This window comes from Anolis carolinensis, chromosome 2, assembly GCF_035594765.1.
Source record: "Anolis carolinensis isolate JA03-04 chromosome 2, rAnoCar3.1.pri, whole genome shotgun sequence".
NCBI classification, from domain to species: Eukaryota; Metazoa; Chordata; class Lepidosauria; order Squamata; family Dactyloidae; genus Anolis; species Anolis carolinensis.
This window is the reverse complement of record NC_085842.1, coordinates 249,680,039-249,699,009: the sequence shown is the minus strand read 5'-3', so window position 1 is coordinate 249,699,009 and position 18,971 is coordinate 249,680,039. Positions and strand designations below refer to the sequence as shown.

General features: G+C 43.2%; 2 protein-coding genes across 2 annotated transcripts; both read left to right on the top strand.

Moving 5' to 3' along the window:
• The first annotated feature begins 8,780 nt into the window (after positions 1-8,780).
• LOC134295907 (uncharacterized) lies at positions 8,781-10,139 on the top strand. Its single transcript, XM_062969410.1, has one exon. The coding sequence runs from the start codon at positions 8,781-8,783 to the stop codon at positions 10,137-10,139; it is 1,359 nt and encodes a 452-aa protein (XP_062825480.1).
• LOC134295906 (uncharacterized) lies at positions 9,858-13,984 on the top strand. Its single transcript, XM_062969409.1, has one exon. The coding sequence runs from the start codon at positions 10,203-10,205 to the stop codon at positions 13,806-13,808; it is 3,606 nt and encodes a 1,201-aa protein (XP_062825479.1). The 5' UTR covers positions 9,858-10,202; the 3' UTR covers positions 13,809-13,984.
• Positions 13,985-18,971: the final 4,987 nt, after the last annotated feature.

Below are 18,971 nucleotides of genomic sequence, written 5' to 3'. Positions count from 1 at the left end.
TCAACTTTATAAAATGCCATCAGTATTTTAGATTCATTTATTCTTCCATTCTTCATTGTGTTCATTATGCATGCAAGCAGATATCTATATTTTCTAGCACTGCACAATCAGGAATAAAATATTCTCACACAGCGTGATTTTTTAAAAACCAGAGATTTATTCATCAATGTTTATCAATCTTGTTATTGCAGTTGCTATGATGGCATAATTGTTTTCAAATATTTAAATATGGTTTTAAAATGCATTTGCTTTGGCCATGATCCTATATCTATTTATGTGAAAAAAACACAATTCAACTCAATGGGACAAAGACCTGAATAGACATGCCAAATACTGCACATAAACATTAATTAATTTAAAAGGTTTTTATCCCAGCTTTCAGTTTCTTGGACACCAGGATGCAAATATGCAAATTTGAATAGTTCAAAGCGATTAAAACTAACTTGCTAGTTAAAATTAACAGTGTCAGCATTATGAACAGCATGTCATATAATTCATCTAGTAAATGTCTTGGCCACAGCAGTATACCATTAAACATTTGATGAACAGGACACGTTTTCTCTAGTACAACCTCAATTTTAGTGGTGCTTAGGAGCATAAAGTCCCCATGAAAGTAGAAAAGCCATAGAATCTCCCTAGTAATTTCTTAGTCTTCCAGAGTAACTCAATGTTCAAATTCTGCTGGAAGTCAACCACAGAATCATACTGAAGGATCTAGAGCAGTGGTTCTCAACCTGTGGGTCCCCAGGTGTTTTGACCTACAACTCCCAGAAATCCCAGCCAGTTTACTAGCTGTTAGGATTTCTGGGATTTGAAGGCCAAAACATCTGGGGACTCACAGGTTGAGAACCACTAATCTAGAGAGTTTTGGTAAAGAGTTATCTTTAAGAATCTCTGGGTCCTCCCATGTGATTCTGTGGCCAACTTCTGGTGGAGTTGACCATTGGAGCCCTTTCCACACAGCTGAAAAAAATCCTACATTTTCTGCTTTGAACTGGAAGATATAGCACTGTGAACATAGATAACCCAGTTCAAAGCAGATATTGTGGGTTATATGGCTGTGTGGAAGGGCCCTTAGTGGAAGCCGATGGCTTCCATGTCCTAGAAGTGCTAAATTCACATTGTGTTTCAGTCTAAACATTATATTAAATATATAAGGAGCTGAACCCTGTCCTAAAAACAGGGATAGATTCTTCAGGTTAAAATGCAGATCAAATTTATCACTGCTAACAAGGGAATGTTAAGGTAACACTGATCAGGTTGAAACAACAAAGACAGTTGGACAGCTGCTCACTCAGACTCTGAAGTGGAGACATTCAGAGCAAACTTTAGAAGACACTCCCAATAGATAGAGGTTGGTTTGCTCTATATACTTTGAGTTATGCTACTGTCCAGTCCTGCACATTCAAGAAAATGACACAGAATGTAGCTACTACAACTGCACAATTCTCTAATAAGGTATAGACAAGTCAAGACTACTACTACCACAATTGCTCATTGTACATGTGCATAACTGCATAATGTTTGACAAAGACGTCCTTCTAGCTCATGACTGACTGAGCATGGGCAAATAGGTTCAGAGGTGACAGAACTGCTGTGAGACTGAGGACTATTTTTCAAGGTAGCTCATGTTACTTTTTGTTTTGAGGCTGTGAAATAATTTTTCACAAATTATGTTGACATACATTTGGCTATATTGATGGAAAACAGATTAAAATTAGGGTAATGGCAACCAACCAATTCAGTAGATTGCCTTATCTCAGTCTTTAGCCTGGACGGACAAGTTCTCTTTACCCCATCTCAAAACCATAAAGTATATTAAAATTAAATAAATAGATAATTGGTTAAAATAATGATTTAAAATAGCATTTAAATAGTATTAAATTCATTAAAATTCCTCATTTATTATTGACAAATAAAATCCTACAGCTCAACCTGAATTGATTATTATGAAATTATGAACGAGATATGTTCTGTAGGTTTGTTTTTAAGTTGAACTTGTCAAAACAGGTACATGTTTATGTGTAACTCCAGCCAAATATATGTAATAGCTGTGGATAGCATAGGGAAGGGTTAACGGCCCTGTGGCATTTGTTTTGTGGTCTTTGTGTCTGTTCAGAAGATTTCATCTCACTTTCTGTCCCTATGATTATTGTATTTTGAAAAAATTGGTTTGTTGTGGAAACAAAGATTGGTGATAAATCTTCAGTTGAGACACCTTTTCCCCATGACATTCTTTCAGGAGTGAATTTCCCTTCCTAGGGGTAGATTTCTCCCACCCCCATTCTTCATTATGATTTTTTTTTGTAACTTGAGGACTGCCTGTATTTTGTATATAAATGACTCCTAAATGTATTTAAATTCATTTTATATTATATTGCATGATATGAATGATTGATGTTAAACTAAAAGGAATTGACCATGAAATTGATTATCCTATCGACTACAATGCATTTAATTCCTTTTCTCATTTGCTATAAGTTATCTGTAAGTTTGCTATTGAAATTGAAATGTGAATGGCAACATCAGTGTCTATTTCCGAAAAATAAAACTTTGTGAAGCACTGCTAAATACTTGGGGTCCCATGTGTCCCTTTGCCTGCCCTTTTGCTTGTAGGGTCATTTCTTAAAGTGGTACTTGGGCAATTCTGCTAGGAAAGATATGGTTATTTGCTCAGCAGAATTGGGCTGGATAATCAACCCTTCTACTAAACTATAATGATGCAGATCTAGGAGTCCCACATGGTGTCCTGTTGAATAATGGAAGGTCACATTGCCCGATTATGCTCCCATATGGATTAGATTAGGGAATTAGGAAATGAAGGAAGATTATACATGGAGGGGCATATAGGACCATTTCCAGAAGTCTGTGAATTGCATATATTTGAACCAGGACTTAAACTGATCCCCCTCTTCAAAACTCCAAAACCCATGTGTTCCCAAAAAAAGACTCCCATCCCTTCTGGAAGATACAAGGACATTTTACTAAACTTCCATCAGTTCCCAAGATTAGTGGTCTTTCACTTCTGGTTTGAAAAGGCCCCTCAATAGGCTTAAAACAGTTTGCCCCACCAAACATTGTCTCTGCAGTTTTAGAGTAAAACTGGAAGAGGTTGTCAGGAAAGACAAAATAGAAGGCGTGTGGTTGAACTAGGCAACTCAGGGATCATAGTGTCATAACATCCTATAAAATTGGATGAATCCAATATACGAATCAGTCCAAGAGGATGGTTTTCTCCTCCATATTTAATTCACTATGGGGTAAGACCCCTGTAAAGAAATTAAGCAAGATAAGCCTGCACCACAGCCAGAGCTGAGGGACATCCCATTCATCAGTGTCTTCATGAGAAGGAACAGTGGTGGAAGAGACGGTGCCTCTTTAAAAAGAAACACTGATCACTTAAGGTCAAGACAGTTACAAACCCCATAACAGCTGTCTGGAGTTTTTGTTGTTCCCAATTGTTCATTTTTGCTCACCTTCATATGCTTCTTGCTTGTGTATTTATTTGAACTCTTGACCTCTAGACTGAATTGTGGTGTTCAATTCCTTGCTTTTTCTTTATCTGGATTCTGGAACAGCTGAGCTCTTAGTACTTCACCTCCCTTCAACCTTGGTAAACTCTCTTGATTGCCTGTATGTGACCTGGACCAGTCTGACTCACTTGTAACTGCTTGTTTCTACTATAGTCTGCTTGTCCACCCTGGTACTTAGTGAATGGAGGCGCAAGACACAGAGAGTATACTTTCCTGGTCCTGAGGGTTTTGGTGTTTTTGTTTATTTGTTTGCAGGAAATTCAACCACACAGTGTGTCCACTCTTGTTAGATTCTTAGCAGCTCACCTTTTGAGATGTAATGTAGCCCTTTGATCCAAGAAGTCACATCAAGAGATTCAACAGAATCAGATAAAACAGTTTTGGAATTGTGCACTTCAGCAACATGGCTTTGCTCCCTGGCAACTGAAATCCTATAGTAGCACGTTACCTTTAGAGGAAAAATGAAGCATATTATGTTACTGAAATATCTGTGTAGGATGTGCTATGGAGTCAAAATTATGTGATTATTTTTTAGAGTAGCTTTAAGTAGAAGCTGCCTTTATATGCCTATATGCTACTATTTGTTTCAATTGCAGAAGAATAATTACTGTGAACAATTTCAGTTCATTAACAAGTGGGATTTAAGCATGAAGACTATCAAGTGGTAGTTAACATAAAATTTACTTCATGTTTTATTCACCAGTAAGAGGATTAACTTGTTGACTTGTTAGGAAAGCAGCATCATTAAGAGAGGGAATAATAATGATGCAGCCAGCACAGAAACAGGAAAGGCACAATGATACTCCAAATACAATATTTGAGATTTCTTCTTAAGGCACACTTAACACACACACACACACACATACACAGTAGGTTTACTATAAAACATTAATTTTATTATGTTAGTTTTAAACTGAGTTCAGTCTAAACAAAACCTTGGATTAATTACTCTTTTGGACTCCATGTCAACACAGAATCTCCTAGCCAACAGTGGTCATAATGGCAATGGGTGAAATTCAGTATTGCAGTTATTAGATTTGTAACTTAGAATTACAGATTTATAACTGCTCTGTATTCAGTAATATTATATAGTAAATGTGAGTAGATCAATAGGTACCGCTCCGGCGGGAAGGTAACGGCACTCCATGCAGTCATGCTGGCCACATGACCTTGGAGGTGTCTACGGACAATGCTGGCTCTTCGGCTTAGAAATGGAGATGAGACCAACCCCCAGAGTCGGTCACAACTGGACGTAACGTCAGAGGAAAACCTTTACCTTTACCTTTATATAGTCTTACAGTAAAGCTACCTAAATTCCCCCCTCTGGTCCACCTAAACAATCAGCAGCCAGACTAGACAAAAGAAGTCTGTTCAGCGGGTGATTGAGGCACAAGAAGAATTATGTTTCTATTCCTCTCCTACCAATTAGCAAGATTGTAACAATCAGAAGTAGGATCCCATCACAGTTCCTTATCACAGTTTTGCTCATAAATGGGTGTAAGTGTGCAGGGTTGCCAGGTGTTGAAGGTGAAAATAAGGGACACTATAGAAAGGAAGGGCCCTGCCCCCTTTCCCTCTCCTCCAGGCCTGGACTCATTTCTGCCGGATGATCAGAGCAAAAGTGCATGCTCAAATCGGCACATGCTCTGATCTGAAATTTCTGCTATACTACCCATTTCCATGATGGGAAATACGGGACAATTCATGTCCTGGGAAAGAATGTAATGGGACACAGGACATTGTATTTAAATAAGAGTCTTAAAATCCAGAATGCCTTGCTGTCAGACCCTAGGCAGCGGAGCACCAAGAACCAGACGCAGAGGCCAATATCTATCTAATATCTTTATTAAGTAAATATATAAAAGTAATAAAAACAAGTGAAGAATATAGTTCAGAAGCTGACCTATCAAATGAGGTCAAATAAAGTCCAGAAATGTATTGTCCAATAATTGATATTAGAGTTCAAAGTTTTAAATCCAATAACCGAAACACACACTATTGCCAAGCAATAGTGTGGGGAAAGCGCCCAGAGTCTTTGAAGTCCAAGGTAGCTTGAGAACAAGGCTGGAAACAAACTTGAATCATTAAACAAGGTCCGTGACTAGGAACAAGGCGAAGCAGAGATTCTAAGAGCAAGGTCCGTGGTTAAAAACAAGGCTAGACCAATCTTGAATACTTGATCCGTGAAGCAAGGAACTGGGGTTGCGGACTTTGCGAAGTCCACACAAGGCTGGAAACACGAAGTTGCTTCTGGAGCTGCTCAATTGACTCCGCAACAATTCTAACGTGCCAGGCACCTATATTGGGGTCTAGTTTTCCCGCCAAACAGGTGTTCAGCGTCCTCTTTCCCTAGAGAACAGGGAACGAAACCTAACTTTGCAGATGTGAGACTCTCTGGATTTTCCCAGGGGAAACATGGCTAATCAGTGTCTTGTTTGGCAGCAATTTGTAAACTCCTGCGAACCCGCTCTTTAACTCCCCTGTCTGCAGTAAAGGAATGTCTCCTAGCGAAGGGAGGTGAGAGCTGTTCAAGGTCGGTTTTAATTGGCTTTTGGGCAAGAACATCAACATCAGGCATTTTGAAGGAGTCCGGCTGTTGTTGATCCAGAGAAAACCCCATGTTTTCATCCTCATCTGCCACAGTGACACTAGGAACGGGACCACAAGGCCCATGAGGCATCACACTTGCAACCCTAGGGGTGTGTGTGTCTGGAAACATTATCCTCCTTGTGTTCCAAACAAACTCAATTTTCTTGATCCATTGCTGACGGTTAGGATGAACTGGTGACCAGGACATGAGACATTATTTAATACCTAAGTAGCCAACATTAAATATCAGGTATGTTTTCATCCTCTGCTCTGCACACCTTTGCACATGTGATATGATCAATACAGTATCTTGTACTTGTATCCAATTATGTGACACATAATGTAGGAAAACATCCCTCCCCTTGGCCCTGGCAGCTAAAGGTTCACACAGGTGCTCAATAATCCTATTTGTGGAGCAGAATGTGCATATGCACTGTAGCACCACCTACTTGCAATTTCCCCATACTAACGTTGAGAATCTGGAAAAATAATATTTAGACAGGTAACTTTCAGGGGAGCATGTGATTAAGAACTGTGATAAAACAAAGTTCCCAGCAGTGTGCAGAAATGTTATAAGGAATTTCAGTGAACATGATTAGATTTGCCTTTCAAACCTTCTCAGTAAACATGATAGGCTTCAGGTGACATAGGAGCACATTTCCAAGCACCTGAACAAGGCTAAATAAACTTCAATTGTAGACTGATTCATAATGAATTTACAATTTCAGTATTTGTACACCCAGATGCATTTTGAGAAATAATTCTGTGCAGATATAGATAAGGTGTTCTTTGTATAAAAATTGTGGAGTTTTGTGGGTGAAAAAAAGTTTTTTGTGCATGATTGCTGCTTTTGTGCTAAAAGCTAGCCATCTTGTACAAAACAGACAGCCATATGTTTGTGTGTGTGAATGTGTGCAAAATTGATGTGAAGGGGTCACTCAGCCAAAGTGACTCCATTTTAGAATTGCCTGTCTGCTTTGAAATTAAAGGATCAGTCTCCCCTCTGAATTATAAAGAGTTGCAACTTGCTGTTTGGCAGCATGTGTTCTAAGTTTAGCAAGAATCAGTTTCGGTTGAACTTGCGGTTGGGCCGATTCCGAGAAATATATGCAACATATATACGTTACATGTGTTTTGCTTGCACCTGCTGAAACATTGTGGTCAGAACATCCTGAAGTTGTTGACAACTCAGGATGTTCTAGCTCACCACAAACTGAACTGGGGGATTTCCAGTAAATTCCAGTTCAGAAAGAGGAACTAAAATGTGATAAACAACTGCCTTATAAATTGGCCGGGATGAAAACATTCTGGGCCGACAGCCTTTGCCAGCCTCACACTGCTGTGTGGCTCTGTCAGCCGGTAGCTACCTAATAAAGGTGTTTGTCCTCAACTATTTTTGGGCTCTTTAATGGTCTCATAGCGGCTTGGCGAACTCGGGTATTCTCAGTGATTGGGGTAGTTCCCAAATCACCCCTTTCATTTCTGGGGGCTCGTCCGGGATTTCAGAATTTTGGGATTTCTAGTGTTTTGCCAAGGTTCCGTTGTAGACCACTTAAGAGCTGCTCTTGGGAGCAAGGGCGTGTCCACTCTCCCCTTCCGGGGTGCCGCGTACGGTCCGCGCTGAGACGTGCACGGCCTCTCGAGGTAAAATACCAGCGGTTCCCTGAGTGGCACCCGAGGCGAGGGAAGGTGAACTCTCCTCCAAAAACAACCTGTTGGGAGACAACCATCGCTCGTGGGAAGGCGGCCGCCGCGGGACAGAACGCCAGATAGGCAAGTATATCTCTTAAACCGCTGTTGTTTAGCATTGCGGGGAGGGAGAGTTTTAAATTGTAGAAATTGTTCTGGGTCCCGTTAGAAACCCTTGGGAAAACAAGAGAAACCCAAAGGGAGAAAAGAGCTCTGGGAGAAGAGACCTGAAAGGGAGATCCAATCGGGTCTGGGAGGCAAGCCCTAGTAGCAGGACGTGGATACGGGAGATCCAACCACAGTCCGGGGACATACTCCACTGGGAAATTTATTGCTGTGTTTTCTTTTCGCATCTTGTGGGAGGGCGGAGGAGACCTTGCGTTCCCGGTTACTGACCATTGATCCTCTGGGGGTGCCGGCCAGGGTCTACTCCAAATACCACAATGGGTGGGAAAGAATCAAAGAGATCCAAAGGAGCAGAAGGATCGATGACCCCTCTTCAATGCATGTTAGATAATTTTGATAAGTTTTCTAAATACACATATGAGAAAGGAATGAAGCCAAATAAGTTGCGCTCGCTGTGTGAGTTGGAATGGCCCTCATTCCCCCTCACTCCCCAGTGGCCTCCTGAAGGGTCACTCGATCTCGCTTTGACTGCAAATGTCTATAGATTTGTTGGTGAGGTACACCCTGATCAGGCCAAATACATCTCAGCTTGGTATGATATTGTACGGAAGCCACCAGACTGGTTGAAAGAGTGTAAATGCATGGTGGTTGAAGAGGTGATGCCGGGGAGGAATAGAGGACTTGCCTCAAGTAATTCCCAGAGGGGAATTGGCACCCCAATGGGAAAGAAAGGGGGAAGGCAAATTGCCAAACCTCCCCCTTATCAAGATTCAGGGAATCCGGCTGATGAACCCATGCCGGCTCCCCCGTATATACCTACCCTCTATACCCCACTGGCATCACATGGAGGGGCGAGCGCAATGGGGGGGGCTTGACCTCATTGATCTCACGACAGTGGCAACCGCTCCCAAGCAGGAGCAGCCTGCGGTGAGTTCTGACCCCCGATTGCTCTACCCCTCTGAAGAGGTGAAACGGACAGAGAGGAAGGCGAAAATAGATGCCCGTCAGAAACTAACAGAATTCAAACAGGCACATGGGTATAGTGAGTCAAGTGAGGATGAGACAACACTGTGCCCCATAAGGGAGGTGCCGCAGTTGGTACCACGGTCTTTTGATGACCAAGGGCGCCCCACATTTGAGACTAGGACCTTGTTTCAACACGTTCCTTTTACTTCGTCGGATATTTTGAACTGGCGGGCGAACCGTCCAGCCTGGTCGGAAGATCCGAGAGGTATGGCGAACCTGGTCGAAGGCATCATTCGGACACACAATCCTAGCTGGGTAGATTTGAAACAGTTGTTAGAAGCTTTGTTGACAGCAGAAGAACGAGTGTTGTTGACGCAAGTGGGTAGACAGGAAGCGGCGAAGGAGCATGCAAACTCTCGTAGTATAGATGCTGTGGATGTGTACCAGGAAAGGGTATTCCCAGTGAGGGAAGACCCGCATTGGGAACTGAATGAACCAAATGGCCCTGGTAGGGATGCACTGAGGTTGTATCAGGATTTGGTTGTGCGTGCTTTGAGAAGAGGAGTTCCAAGGGTCCCAAATTTGAAAAAGATTTACCAGATGGAGCAGGAGAAGAATGAAAGTCCAGTGGCATTTTTGGAAAGGCTTAGGGAAGCATTTGAGAAGTTTTCTCCATATGACATGGATGACCAGAGGGATCAAGCTGCAGGAAAGATAGTGTTGAAGAGTGTTTTCTCTAGCCAGTGTAGCCCAGACATACGGAGAAAGTTACAGAAGGATGCTGGTTTGGCTCATTTGACTTTGGAAAGGATTTTGGAGATTGCAAATCAGGTTTACCTGTCTCGTGAGGTTGTGCAGGCAAAGAAAGAAGAAACAGCGGTGGCCCGCAGGGCCAAGGTCATAGCTGCTGTGTTCCAAGGAGGGCAGCCGCAAAGACCTAGAGGAGCAGGCTGGAAAGGGAAAGATCAAGGAAAGAAAGGACCAGGGGGCAAGCCACTGGGAAAGAATGAATGTGCAAGGTGCCACAAGCATGGGCATTGGGCAGCTGATTGCAAAGTGGATCTTGGGAAAGGACAGAATAGAAAAGTGCAGAATGGAAATTGGAAAGGAAAAAGGCAGAACCGTGGTGCTGCCGGACAGCCCAGATGGGCTCCGGTTGCAGCCGGGTTAGTTGACCCTGCGTTAGATGTGCATGGATTGGCCTCCGTGAGGGAGGAAGATGAGTATGAGCAATAGGACAGACCGGCTCCCGGATCCCCGGGTAGCCATGGAGTGGTTAGGATTGAACCAGGGGAGCCAATGGTCGATATGAAAGTTGGAAATCAATCCGTTGAGTTTATGCTTGATTCCGGGGCTTCTAAGTCTGTGGTGAACACGGCTGTGTCTCACCCAACTGGAGAAGATGTAAATATTGTGGCAGCTACAGGAAGACGAAAAGCTTGTCCTTTGTTGGCAGAGAGAGAATGTTTGCTAGGAAGGCATCTGGTCAGGCATAGATTCATTTATATGCCTGAATGTCCTGTGCCCCTGATGGGAAGAGATCTTTTGTGCAAAATGAGAGCTGCCTTGCTTTTTGAGGAAGATGGTTCAATGTTGGCAGGATTCAGGACAGGTCCAGATAGACAACTGGTAGAACAGCAGTTGCAAATGGCTTTGGAACTACCTATGGAGGAAGAGTGGAGATTGTATTCTGTATTGGAAGAAAGAACCGACTGGGAAGCATTCAATGTCCCAGAGGTGTGGGCAGAAGATAACCCTCCGGGGTTGGCAAAGGATGTTCCACCAGTCATAATTGAATTAAAGCCCTTCGCAAATCCGGTGGCAATCCGACAGTATCGGCTCCCTCGGGAGGCGATCGTTGGAATTGCGACCTATTTGGAGAGGTTGGAAAGATATGGGATACTGGTTCCTTGCCAGTCTCCATGGAACACACCCTTGTTGCCAATCAGAAAACTGGATGGGTCATACCGCCCTGTGCAGGATTTGAGAGCTGTAAATAAATTAGTAGTCCCTCTCCACCCGGTAGTTCCAAACCCATACACACTGCTTAGCCTTATTCCACCCCATCACCAATGGTTTACTGTCCTGGACCTCAAAGATGCTTTCTTTTGCATCAGATTGGCCGAAGAAAGCCAGAAGATTTTTGCATTTCAAAAGGAGGATCCTGGGACAGGGGCCAAAGGTCAACTCGTTTGGTCAAGATTGCCACAGGGGTTCTGTAATTCCCCGACCATTTTTGGACAAGCCCTGGCGCAGGACTTGCTGCCAATGGTCAAAAATGACAAAGGATGGACCATTCTCCAATATGTAGACGACATTCTCCTCTGTGCAGATAGTCGAGAAGAATGTCTAGAAGGAACTCAGACCTTGTTGCAGTTTTTGGCAGACAAGGGTTACAAAGTTTCAAAGAAAAAGGCTCAGCTGGTTCAGCAGGAAGTGAAGTATTTAGGTTTTCGCTTGGCTAAAGGTGTTCGGAGGCTAGAGGTGGAGCGCAAGGAAGCCATTTGCTCCATCCCTACCCCCCAAACTCGTAAGCAAGTCAGAGAATTCCTGGGAGCGGCAGGGTTTTGTCGTATATGGATTCCGAATTTCGGACTATATGCCAAACCCCTCCATGAGGCCACAAAAGGGAAGTCAGGAGACCCCTTGGTGTGGGGAACGGAACAGCAGGATGCTTTTGAGCAATTGAAGAAAGCCTTGATGTCTGCCCCCGCTTTGGGGTTGCCTGATTTGGACAAAACTTTCTACTTGTATGTAGGAGAACGAAAAGGAGTGGCTGTAGGAGTATTGACTCAGTTGGTAGGTGATTGGCCCAGGCCAGTGGCTTATCTGTCTAAACAACTGGACAATGTGGCCTGTGGATGGCCCCCATGCTTGAGAGCTGTGGCGGCTGCTGCAGTTCTTGTAGAAGAAGCAAACAAGCTGACCTTAGGGCAGCCTGTGATTTTAAAGTGTCCCCATGCTGTAGTAACTCTAATGGAACATAGGGGGCACCATTGGCTTACCAATAGCCGGATGCTTAAGTACGAGAGCATGTTGGTGGACAATCCACAGGTTAAATTGTCAGTATGCGCCACTTTAAACCCAGCTACCTTGTTGCCAGTGGAAGAAGGAGAATTGATGCAGCATGATTGTTTAGAAGTGATGGATGAAGTGTATTCAAGTAGGCCAGATCTCAAAGATCTGCCACTACAGACTCCAGAATGGGTGCTTTTCACAGATGGTTCAAGTCGTGTGGTTGGTTCCGAAAGAAAAGCGGGATATGCAGTGGTGAATAGCAATGGGGAAACCCTAGAGGCAAAGGGGTTGCCTCCAGGAACTTCCGCACAGCGGGCCGAGTTGATTGCTCTGATAAGGGCCCTCCAATTGGCTAAAGGAAAAAGAGTCAATATTTATACTGACTCAAAATATGCCTTCACCACTCTGCATGCCCACGGTGCCATTTACAAGGAAAGAGGATTGCTGACATCTGCTGGACAGCAGATCAAGAATGCAACAGAAATTTTGCAACTTTTAGATGCAGTTTGGGAACCAAAAGAGATAGCAGTCATGCATTGCAAGGGACATCAGTATGGTGAGGATCAGGTAACACAGGGAAATCGCCTGGCAGATCAACAGGCTAGGAAAGCAGCAGATGAGAGCACATCAGAGGAATCAGTTTTGCAATTGGATGTCACACCCACAGTAGAGTCCATGACTTACTCTGCACAAGAGAAGGAGTGGGCCCTAGCAGAAGGGGCAAAGTGGAAGGGTAATATTCTCATATTACCCAATGGGAAAATCTTCGTCCCAAAAGCTTTGGGATGGGAATTGGTAAAGGAGGTTCACAGACAAACCCATTTAGGTGCAACAGGAATGGCTTCACTCTTGGAACGGCAAATCTGGGTGGACGGCTTGCATGCCTTGGCCAGAACCGCTGCTTTAAGATGTGAAATTTGTGCTAAGAACAATCCCAGGATGGGGCCATTGCTCCCACCTGGAGTTCAGTATTTGGGAACGACACCCTTTGAGTCTCTAGTGGTTGATTTCACTGAAATGCCAAAAGTCCAAAGATTTCATTACATGTTGGTAATGGTATGCACATTCTCAGGGTGGGTGGAAGCGTATCCTACCACCTCTGAGAAGGCTGTAGAGGTCAGCCGTGCCCTGATGAGGGATGTAATCCCTAGGTACGGAATACCTTTACACATTGGAAGTGACAATGGCCCGGCCTTTGTTCACCAGGTCCTAGGGTGCCTAGCCCAGTTGTTAGGAACCGCATGGAAATTGCATTGTGCTTACCGGCCCCAATCTTCGGGGAAAGTGGAAAGGATGAACAGGACTTTGAAAGGGACCATCTCAAAGCTGTGTCAAGAGACTGGAATGACATGGGTTCAAATATTGCCAATGGCATTACTGAAGGTTAGATGCACCCCCACCAGGGTTTTGGGTTTGTCACCTTATGAATTGTTATATGGAAGACCCCCTCTGAAAGTTAGACCTCTGCAAGGAGACATACATGAATTAGGGAAACAAGAATTGATAAAAGAGGTCCAAGCTTTGGGTACAGTGTTAAACAAACTGTATAAATATACTGGCATGCTGCGTTACCCTTTTCCCGTTACTGCGTTACATTCTTTCTCACCAGGAGATTTTGTTTGGCTGAAAGATTGGAAGTGCGATCCCCTCGGCCCAAGGTGGAAGGGACCACTGGAGGTGTTACTTACAACCCCTACTGCTGTGAAGTTAAAGGGTATAAAGCCGTGGGTACATTACACTCGTATCAAGAAGGACTACACCACCAAAGATCCTGATTACTGGAAGGTAAACCTACACAAGGACAATCCACTCAAATTCACACTCACACGCCCTAAGGGTCAAGCTACCAAGAGCTGCCCTGAAGAGGAGGGGCCCGAAGCTACCTAGAGCTAGCCCCAGAGGTCAGGTTACCAAGAACCGCCTTGAAGAAGGAAGGAGGGTACACTTCCGAGAGTGTCCCAAAAGACCGAATGGACACTTGGTTTTGGGTGTGGGGAATTGGGGGTTCCTGTGTGGGTTGTATTCTGTTTCTGTGTTGGCTGAAATTCTGTGATATTGAGGACAAACACTGTAAAAATGAGGACACACTTATACTTATTGATATTGATAATGATGCCATTGGTGCAGACTCAGATGGGTTGGGACAAGAACATGTTCCACCAATTAATTAAAGAGATAGCCAAAGAAGCAGAGGTTGCAGACTGCTGGATTTGTGCCCATAGCCCTCACTCCCAATATGAGGGTTGGGTCATGAAAGCAGGGCCACTGCTGGATATATCTGGATGGAAATTGTTCACCCCTTGGACATATGAACGTGAAGAGGGGTTGACTGATTCGGCCCAATTTTTATTGGCCCTTGATGATTCTGCACCAGCCGCATCAGCCTGTTTGACACGATCAAAAGAAGGGATCTCAGAAATTGATCATAAGAACTTCCCCCAAGCCAATCTCATAGAAGTAGGAGATTACCCCCGTTGTAATCTCACTCTCCCTGTATATTATGACAACATACACTTTGGAGTTGAACAGCTACAGCCACAACAGGATGATCACTCGCAGAGATTGAGGAGGCAAGCGGCCTCACCAGAGGGGGGTGACAAGAAACCGCCCTCTCGTCCGGCCCGTAATGGGAAAGCTAACACGCCCCCCAAAATATATGTGGTTAAGCCCGGGTCGGAGCTGCCTCGGGCAGCAACTCAGCCACCTGAGGCGGGAGCGGCGGCTCCACCACAACCGCCTGTGGGTGGTGCTGCATCTTCACCCCGATCACCTGTGGTGAAGGCTGCACCCCCACCGCGGCAAGATCTGGTCCGGACGCGAGGAAACTTCCCCATGGAATATCAAATTCCTGGAAGGCCAAGGCCCGGTATACTGCTTGATAACCATGCAATGGGAGGATTGCCTCCGGGGTATTTCTGGATATGTGGGAAGTGGGGAGGTAAAGTCTTACCCCCACTATGGGTTGGTACCTGCACCATTGGTACCCTAGTCCCCACTAATATTGGGATACACCCGCGAGAGCAGCCCCTGCATGCATTGGAAGCAGCTGACCGGTGGAACAGGCCTAAAAGATCATATGATGAAAAACATGGCTATGATCCTGATAATACGTATCTTTCAGAGGGAGAAAGATTTGCAACAATCTTGTTCCCTAGTCTGGGAGTTGCCCTGAATGTCAAACAACTAAGGAGGCTCTCTGCCCAACTGGAAATTTTGGCTAATCAGACTGTTATAGGCATGAAAGCACTCCAGACTGAAATTGACTCACTGGCAGGAGTCCTTATGCAACACAAGATGGCATTAGATTACCTTCTGGCAGCAGAAGGTGGCTTATGCATATGGTTGAACACAACTTGCTGCCATTATGTCAATGAGTCTGGACTTATTGAATCTGATGTGGCCAAAATCAACACTGTTGTCTCCACAATAAGGGCTACTTACACCCCCAAGGGAACTGGTTGGTTTGATTGGCTTTTTAGCTGGCTCCCGAATCTTAATTGGTTACGAGACCTCGTTAAAGTATTGTTTATAATTTTGCTAATTATACTTCTGGCTTTGCTCTTTTTGCCTTGTATTATGTCCTGCTTAAGAAACATGATGGCGAGACTGATCACTGCTACTTTCAGTCAGCACAGGGAAGTTCAGCGTGTCATGTACATGCAGTTAAACACCATGGAGCAAGAAACCACCCCACTGTAATTGGGTGGTCTGTGTAACCAAGAAAATGTCTTCCTTGGTTACAAGAAAAAACGGGGGAATGAAGGGGTCACTCAGCCAAAGTGACTCCATTTTAGAATTGCCTGTCTGCTTTGAAATTAAAGGATCAGTCTCCCCTCTGAATTATAAAGAGTTGCAACTTGCTGTTTGGCAGCATGTGTTCTAAGTTTAGCAAGAATCAGTTTCGGTTGAACTTGCGGTTGGGCCGATTCCGAGAAATATATGCAACATATATACGTTACATGTGTTTTGCTTGCACCTGCTGAAACATTGTGGTCAGAACATCCTGAAGTTGTTGACAACTCAGGATGTTCTAGCTCACCACAAACTGAACTGGGGGATTTCCAGTAAATTCCAGTTCAGAAAGAGGAACTAAAATGTGATAAACAACTGCCTTATAAATTGGCCAGGATGAAAACATTCTGGGCCGACAGCCTTTGCCAGCCTCACACTGCTGTGTGGCTCTGTCAGCTGGTAGCTACCTAATAAAGGTGTTTGTCCTCAACTATTTTTGGGCTCTTTAATGGTCTCATAGCGGCTTGGCGAACTCGGGTATTCTCAGTGATTGGGGTAGTTCCCAAATCACCCCTTTCAGATGTTCTTGTGAAAAAAAGCAATCTAGAACAAAAATATGTATCTTCCTGAAATTATGTCTAAAATGTCTTTTTTGCACAAAATGTTATAGAATCTTGAGTTGGAAGCAACCACAAGGGCCAGCGATTCATTTCCTTTTTGCACAATGTCCATGTAAAAAACCCACACATATATATCTGCACACAGTATTTTCCCGAAACTCTTCAAGATGTATGAATACTGGATGAAAACTACCCAGAAATATTCATTTCTCTGCACCAGGGAGAGAACTATTTAAATTATTCATCCTTGCTTGGGAAGATGAAACAGTTGAATATTTACATCCTTAATGAATATACAATCACACACATGCAGTCAAACACACAGTGGTTCTGTATGCTTTCTACTCTTGATGAAGAGTTTCAATGGGCTGTTGGAAAATTTGGAATTGACATTTTCTGTTAGTACTGGTTTGTATATAAATTCACAATGGAGAATCTTACTTCTCAATCATCTGTCTTCATTATGAGATAATATTTTAAAAAGTCATATATATATGTTTTGTTTTACTTCCCAATTCTTGTATTTTTTGTTGTTAATCTTGTTTGTAGGCCCTAGACACTGAGCCTAAAGTGCCTAATGCACTAGAAATAAACATAATAATAATAACGGATAAGGTGGCCCTGCTGAGAATAACAACTGAACTTAAATCAATAATTGTAAGATGAATTAAGAGATTTACCAAAAATTGATTATTTTGTGAGGGAAGCATATAAAAATGATATTAAAATAATCAGTATCACTTCAAAAATTTATACTTTCGTCTGACATACACACCTCATTTCTGCTTAGATACAATTCCTATTCCTGATATGGAATCATGACCATAAAACCAATCCATTTTAATTCTGAATCTCATTAAAATGTTTGCATGGCATTGATAAGAAGATTCATGGTTTCATATGTTCTAGCTTTAAAAAAGTAACATTTTCAGCTCTGGTGCCTTCATTCCTGCACATGTTGTGAACAATGCAATTCATTAATTTAAATTTTATGAAAAGTGCATGCTGTTTAAAGCCCGCACGTTGGCTTGTAATGGGCTCTACTGCATTTTAAGATCCTTTCTAGAGACATTTTATTGACTGGGCAGTCCAATTAGGTCTGTAAAATAATGTCAGGATGATCTGGCTTTATAGGTGCTCAGTGTTAATAGCTCTCAGGACTCCATTAAAGTTCTTGGGATTCAATTGCTGGTAGTGCAACAGGGAGGCAGGAAATTAGTGTATCAAACACAGAGAGTAAACATCACTTTCAGACATGGCATTTTTCACAACACTTCAAGATTTTTAAAATATGTATACTGAAGTACTTCTCAAGAGCCCTTCTCCCTTGGGTTCATTTTATCCATCTCTTTTCATAGAATCACAGATCTTTTGATCATCTCTCTCCACCCCCTCCTCCCTTTTAAAGGCTTTTTGGAAAATATCCTATTGCTGCCTTGGATACCTGCCTGATTCATCTGCAATGAAAGGCTTGGACTGCAAATACGTCTCAACCATTACTTCAGCGCAAATACAAGCTCGTGAAACATGAAGAGCCTCCAGATTTAAATTGCACATCTACAAGGAGCGCCGGGGAGGAAAGTGGACTTACTTGAATAATGGATAAGGTGTTAAAAGAATTACCGTGATAATGAATGCAATACATTAAAGTACAGTCATTATCATTGTTCAGCAGTCTGATTTTTGTGCTCTTCATTTCTCCTGCCCCACCTTCCTCAGCTCGTGAAGGCTTTGATTTCTCCCTCACCTCTTACCCCGCCCTCCCGCCGCCACCTTCTCCTCTGGCTCTCATCTTACAGGCCTTCTTCCAAAACCATTGTACAAATGCCAACACAATTAGATTGCCATTCCAAGATGTCATTTCAGCATATTCTATTTCATTGTTCACTACTGTCATCAGCAAATCTGCTCACACAGACACGTCCAGAATGACACACACTCTCTCCTCCCTCCTCAACCTCCTCTCCCCTGCTTCCCCGCCTCTCTTTATCATCTGGCACTGCTTTAACTACTTTTAAAACATTACATCCTGATTGCCACTACTGTTAGAGTAAGTGATTGTCAACAATTATTTCACAGTGCTTTCTGAGCCAGCTAATGGATATGCAAGGTGCGGTATTATGTTACTTCTCTTTCCATTTTATGGAAGATCTTTTATTTAAATGTTCCTTTCTTCAGTTGCTAAACCTGGCTTTGAAGCTGCCTTTCTAACAAATACAAAATCCAATAGTCTTAATTAAATTCAGCATTTCTAAATCATTTTGCAGGGGGTCAAGGGACACTGTATGTTTTATTTCAATCACTCAAAAACATCCCCATAGGTTGGTATCATTCCCGAGTGTGTGCCCGAGCCTTCACCAGGCTACCTCTACTAATCAATGAAATCATACTTTAGTCTAAACTAATTGGCTGGCAGTTCCCACCTTGCCAAAAGGTTGCAAGTCCCTGGAATGAAGATACCATGTCACTGGAGAAATGACAGTCTTTGCACAGTTCCACTCCACCTTGAACTTCAACTGCTCTACATGGTGAGTCTTGTGGCTTTATTGTCTTCCCCATATTGCAGGGGATGGTTAAAAGTCAAAATTTAGAAATCTGCCTTATATCAGGAGCTCCTTCACACTGCATATTTGTTGCACTATGATGCCACTTAAATTGCTATGGAATCTTAAGATTTGTAGTTTAGAGAGCAGTGTTT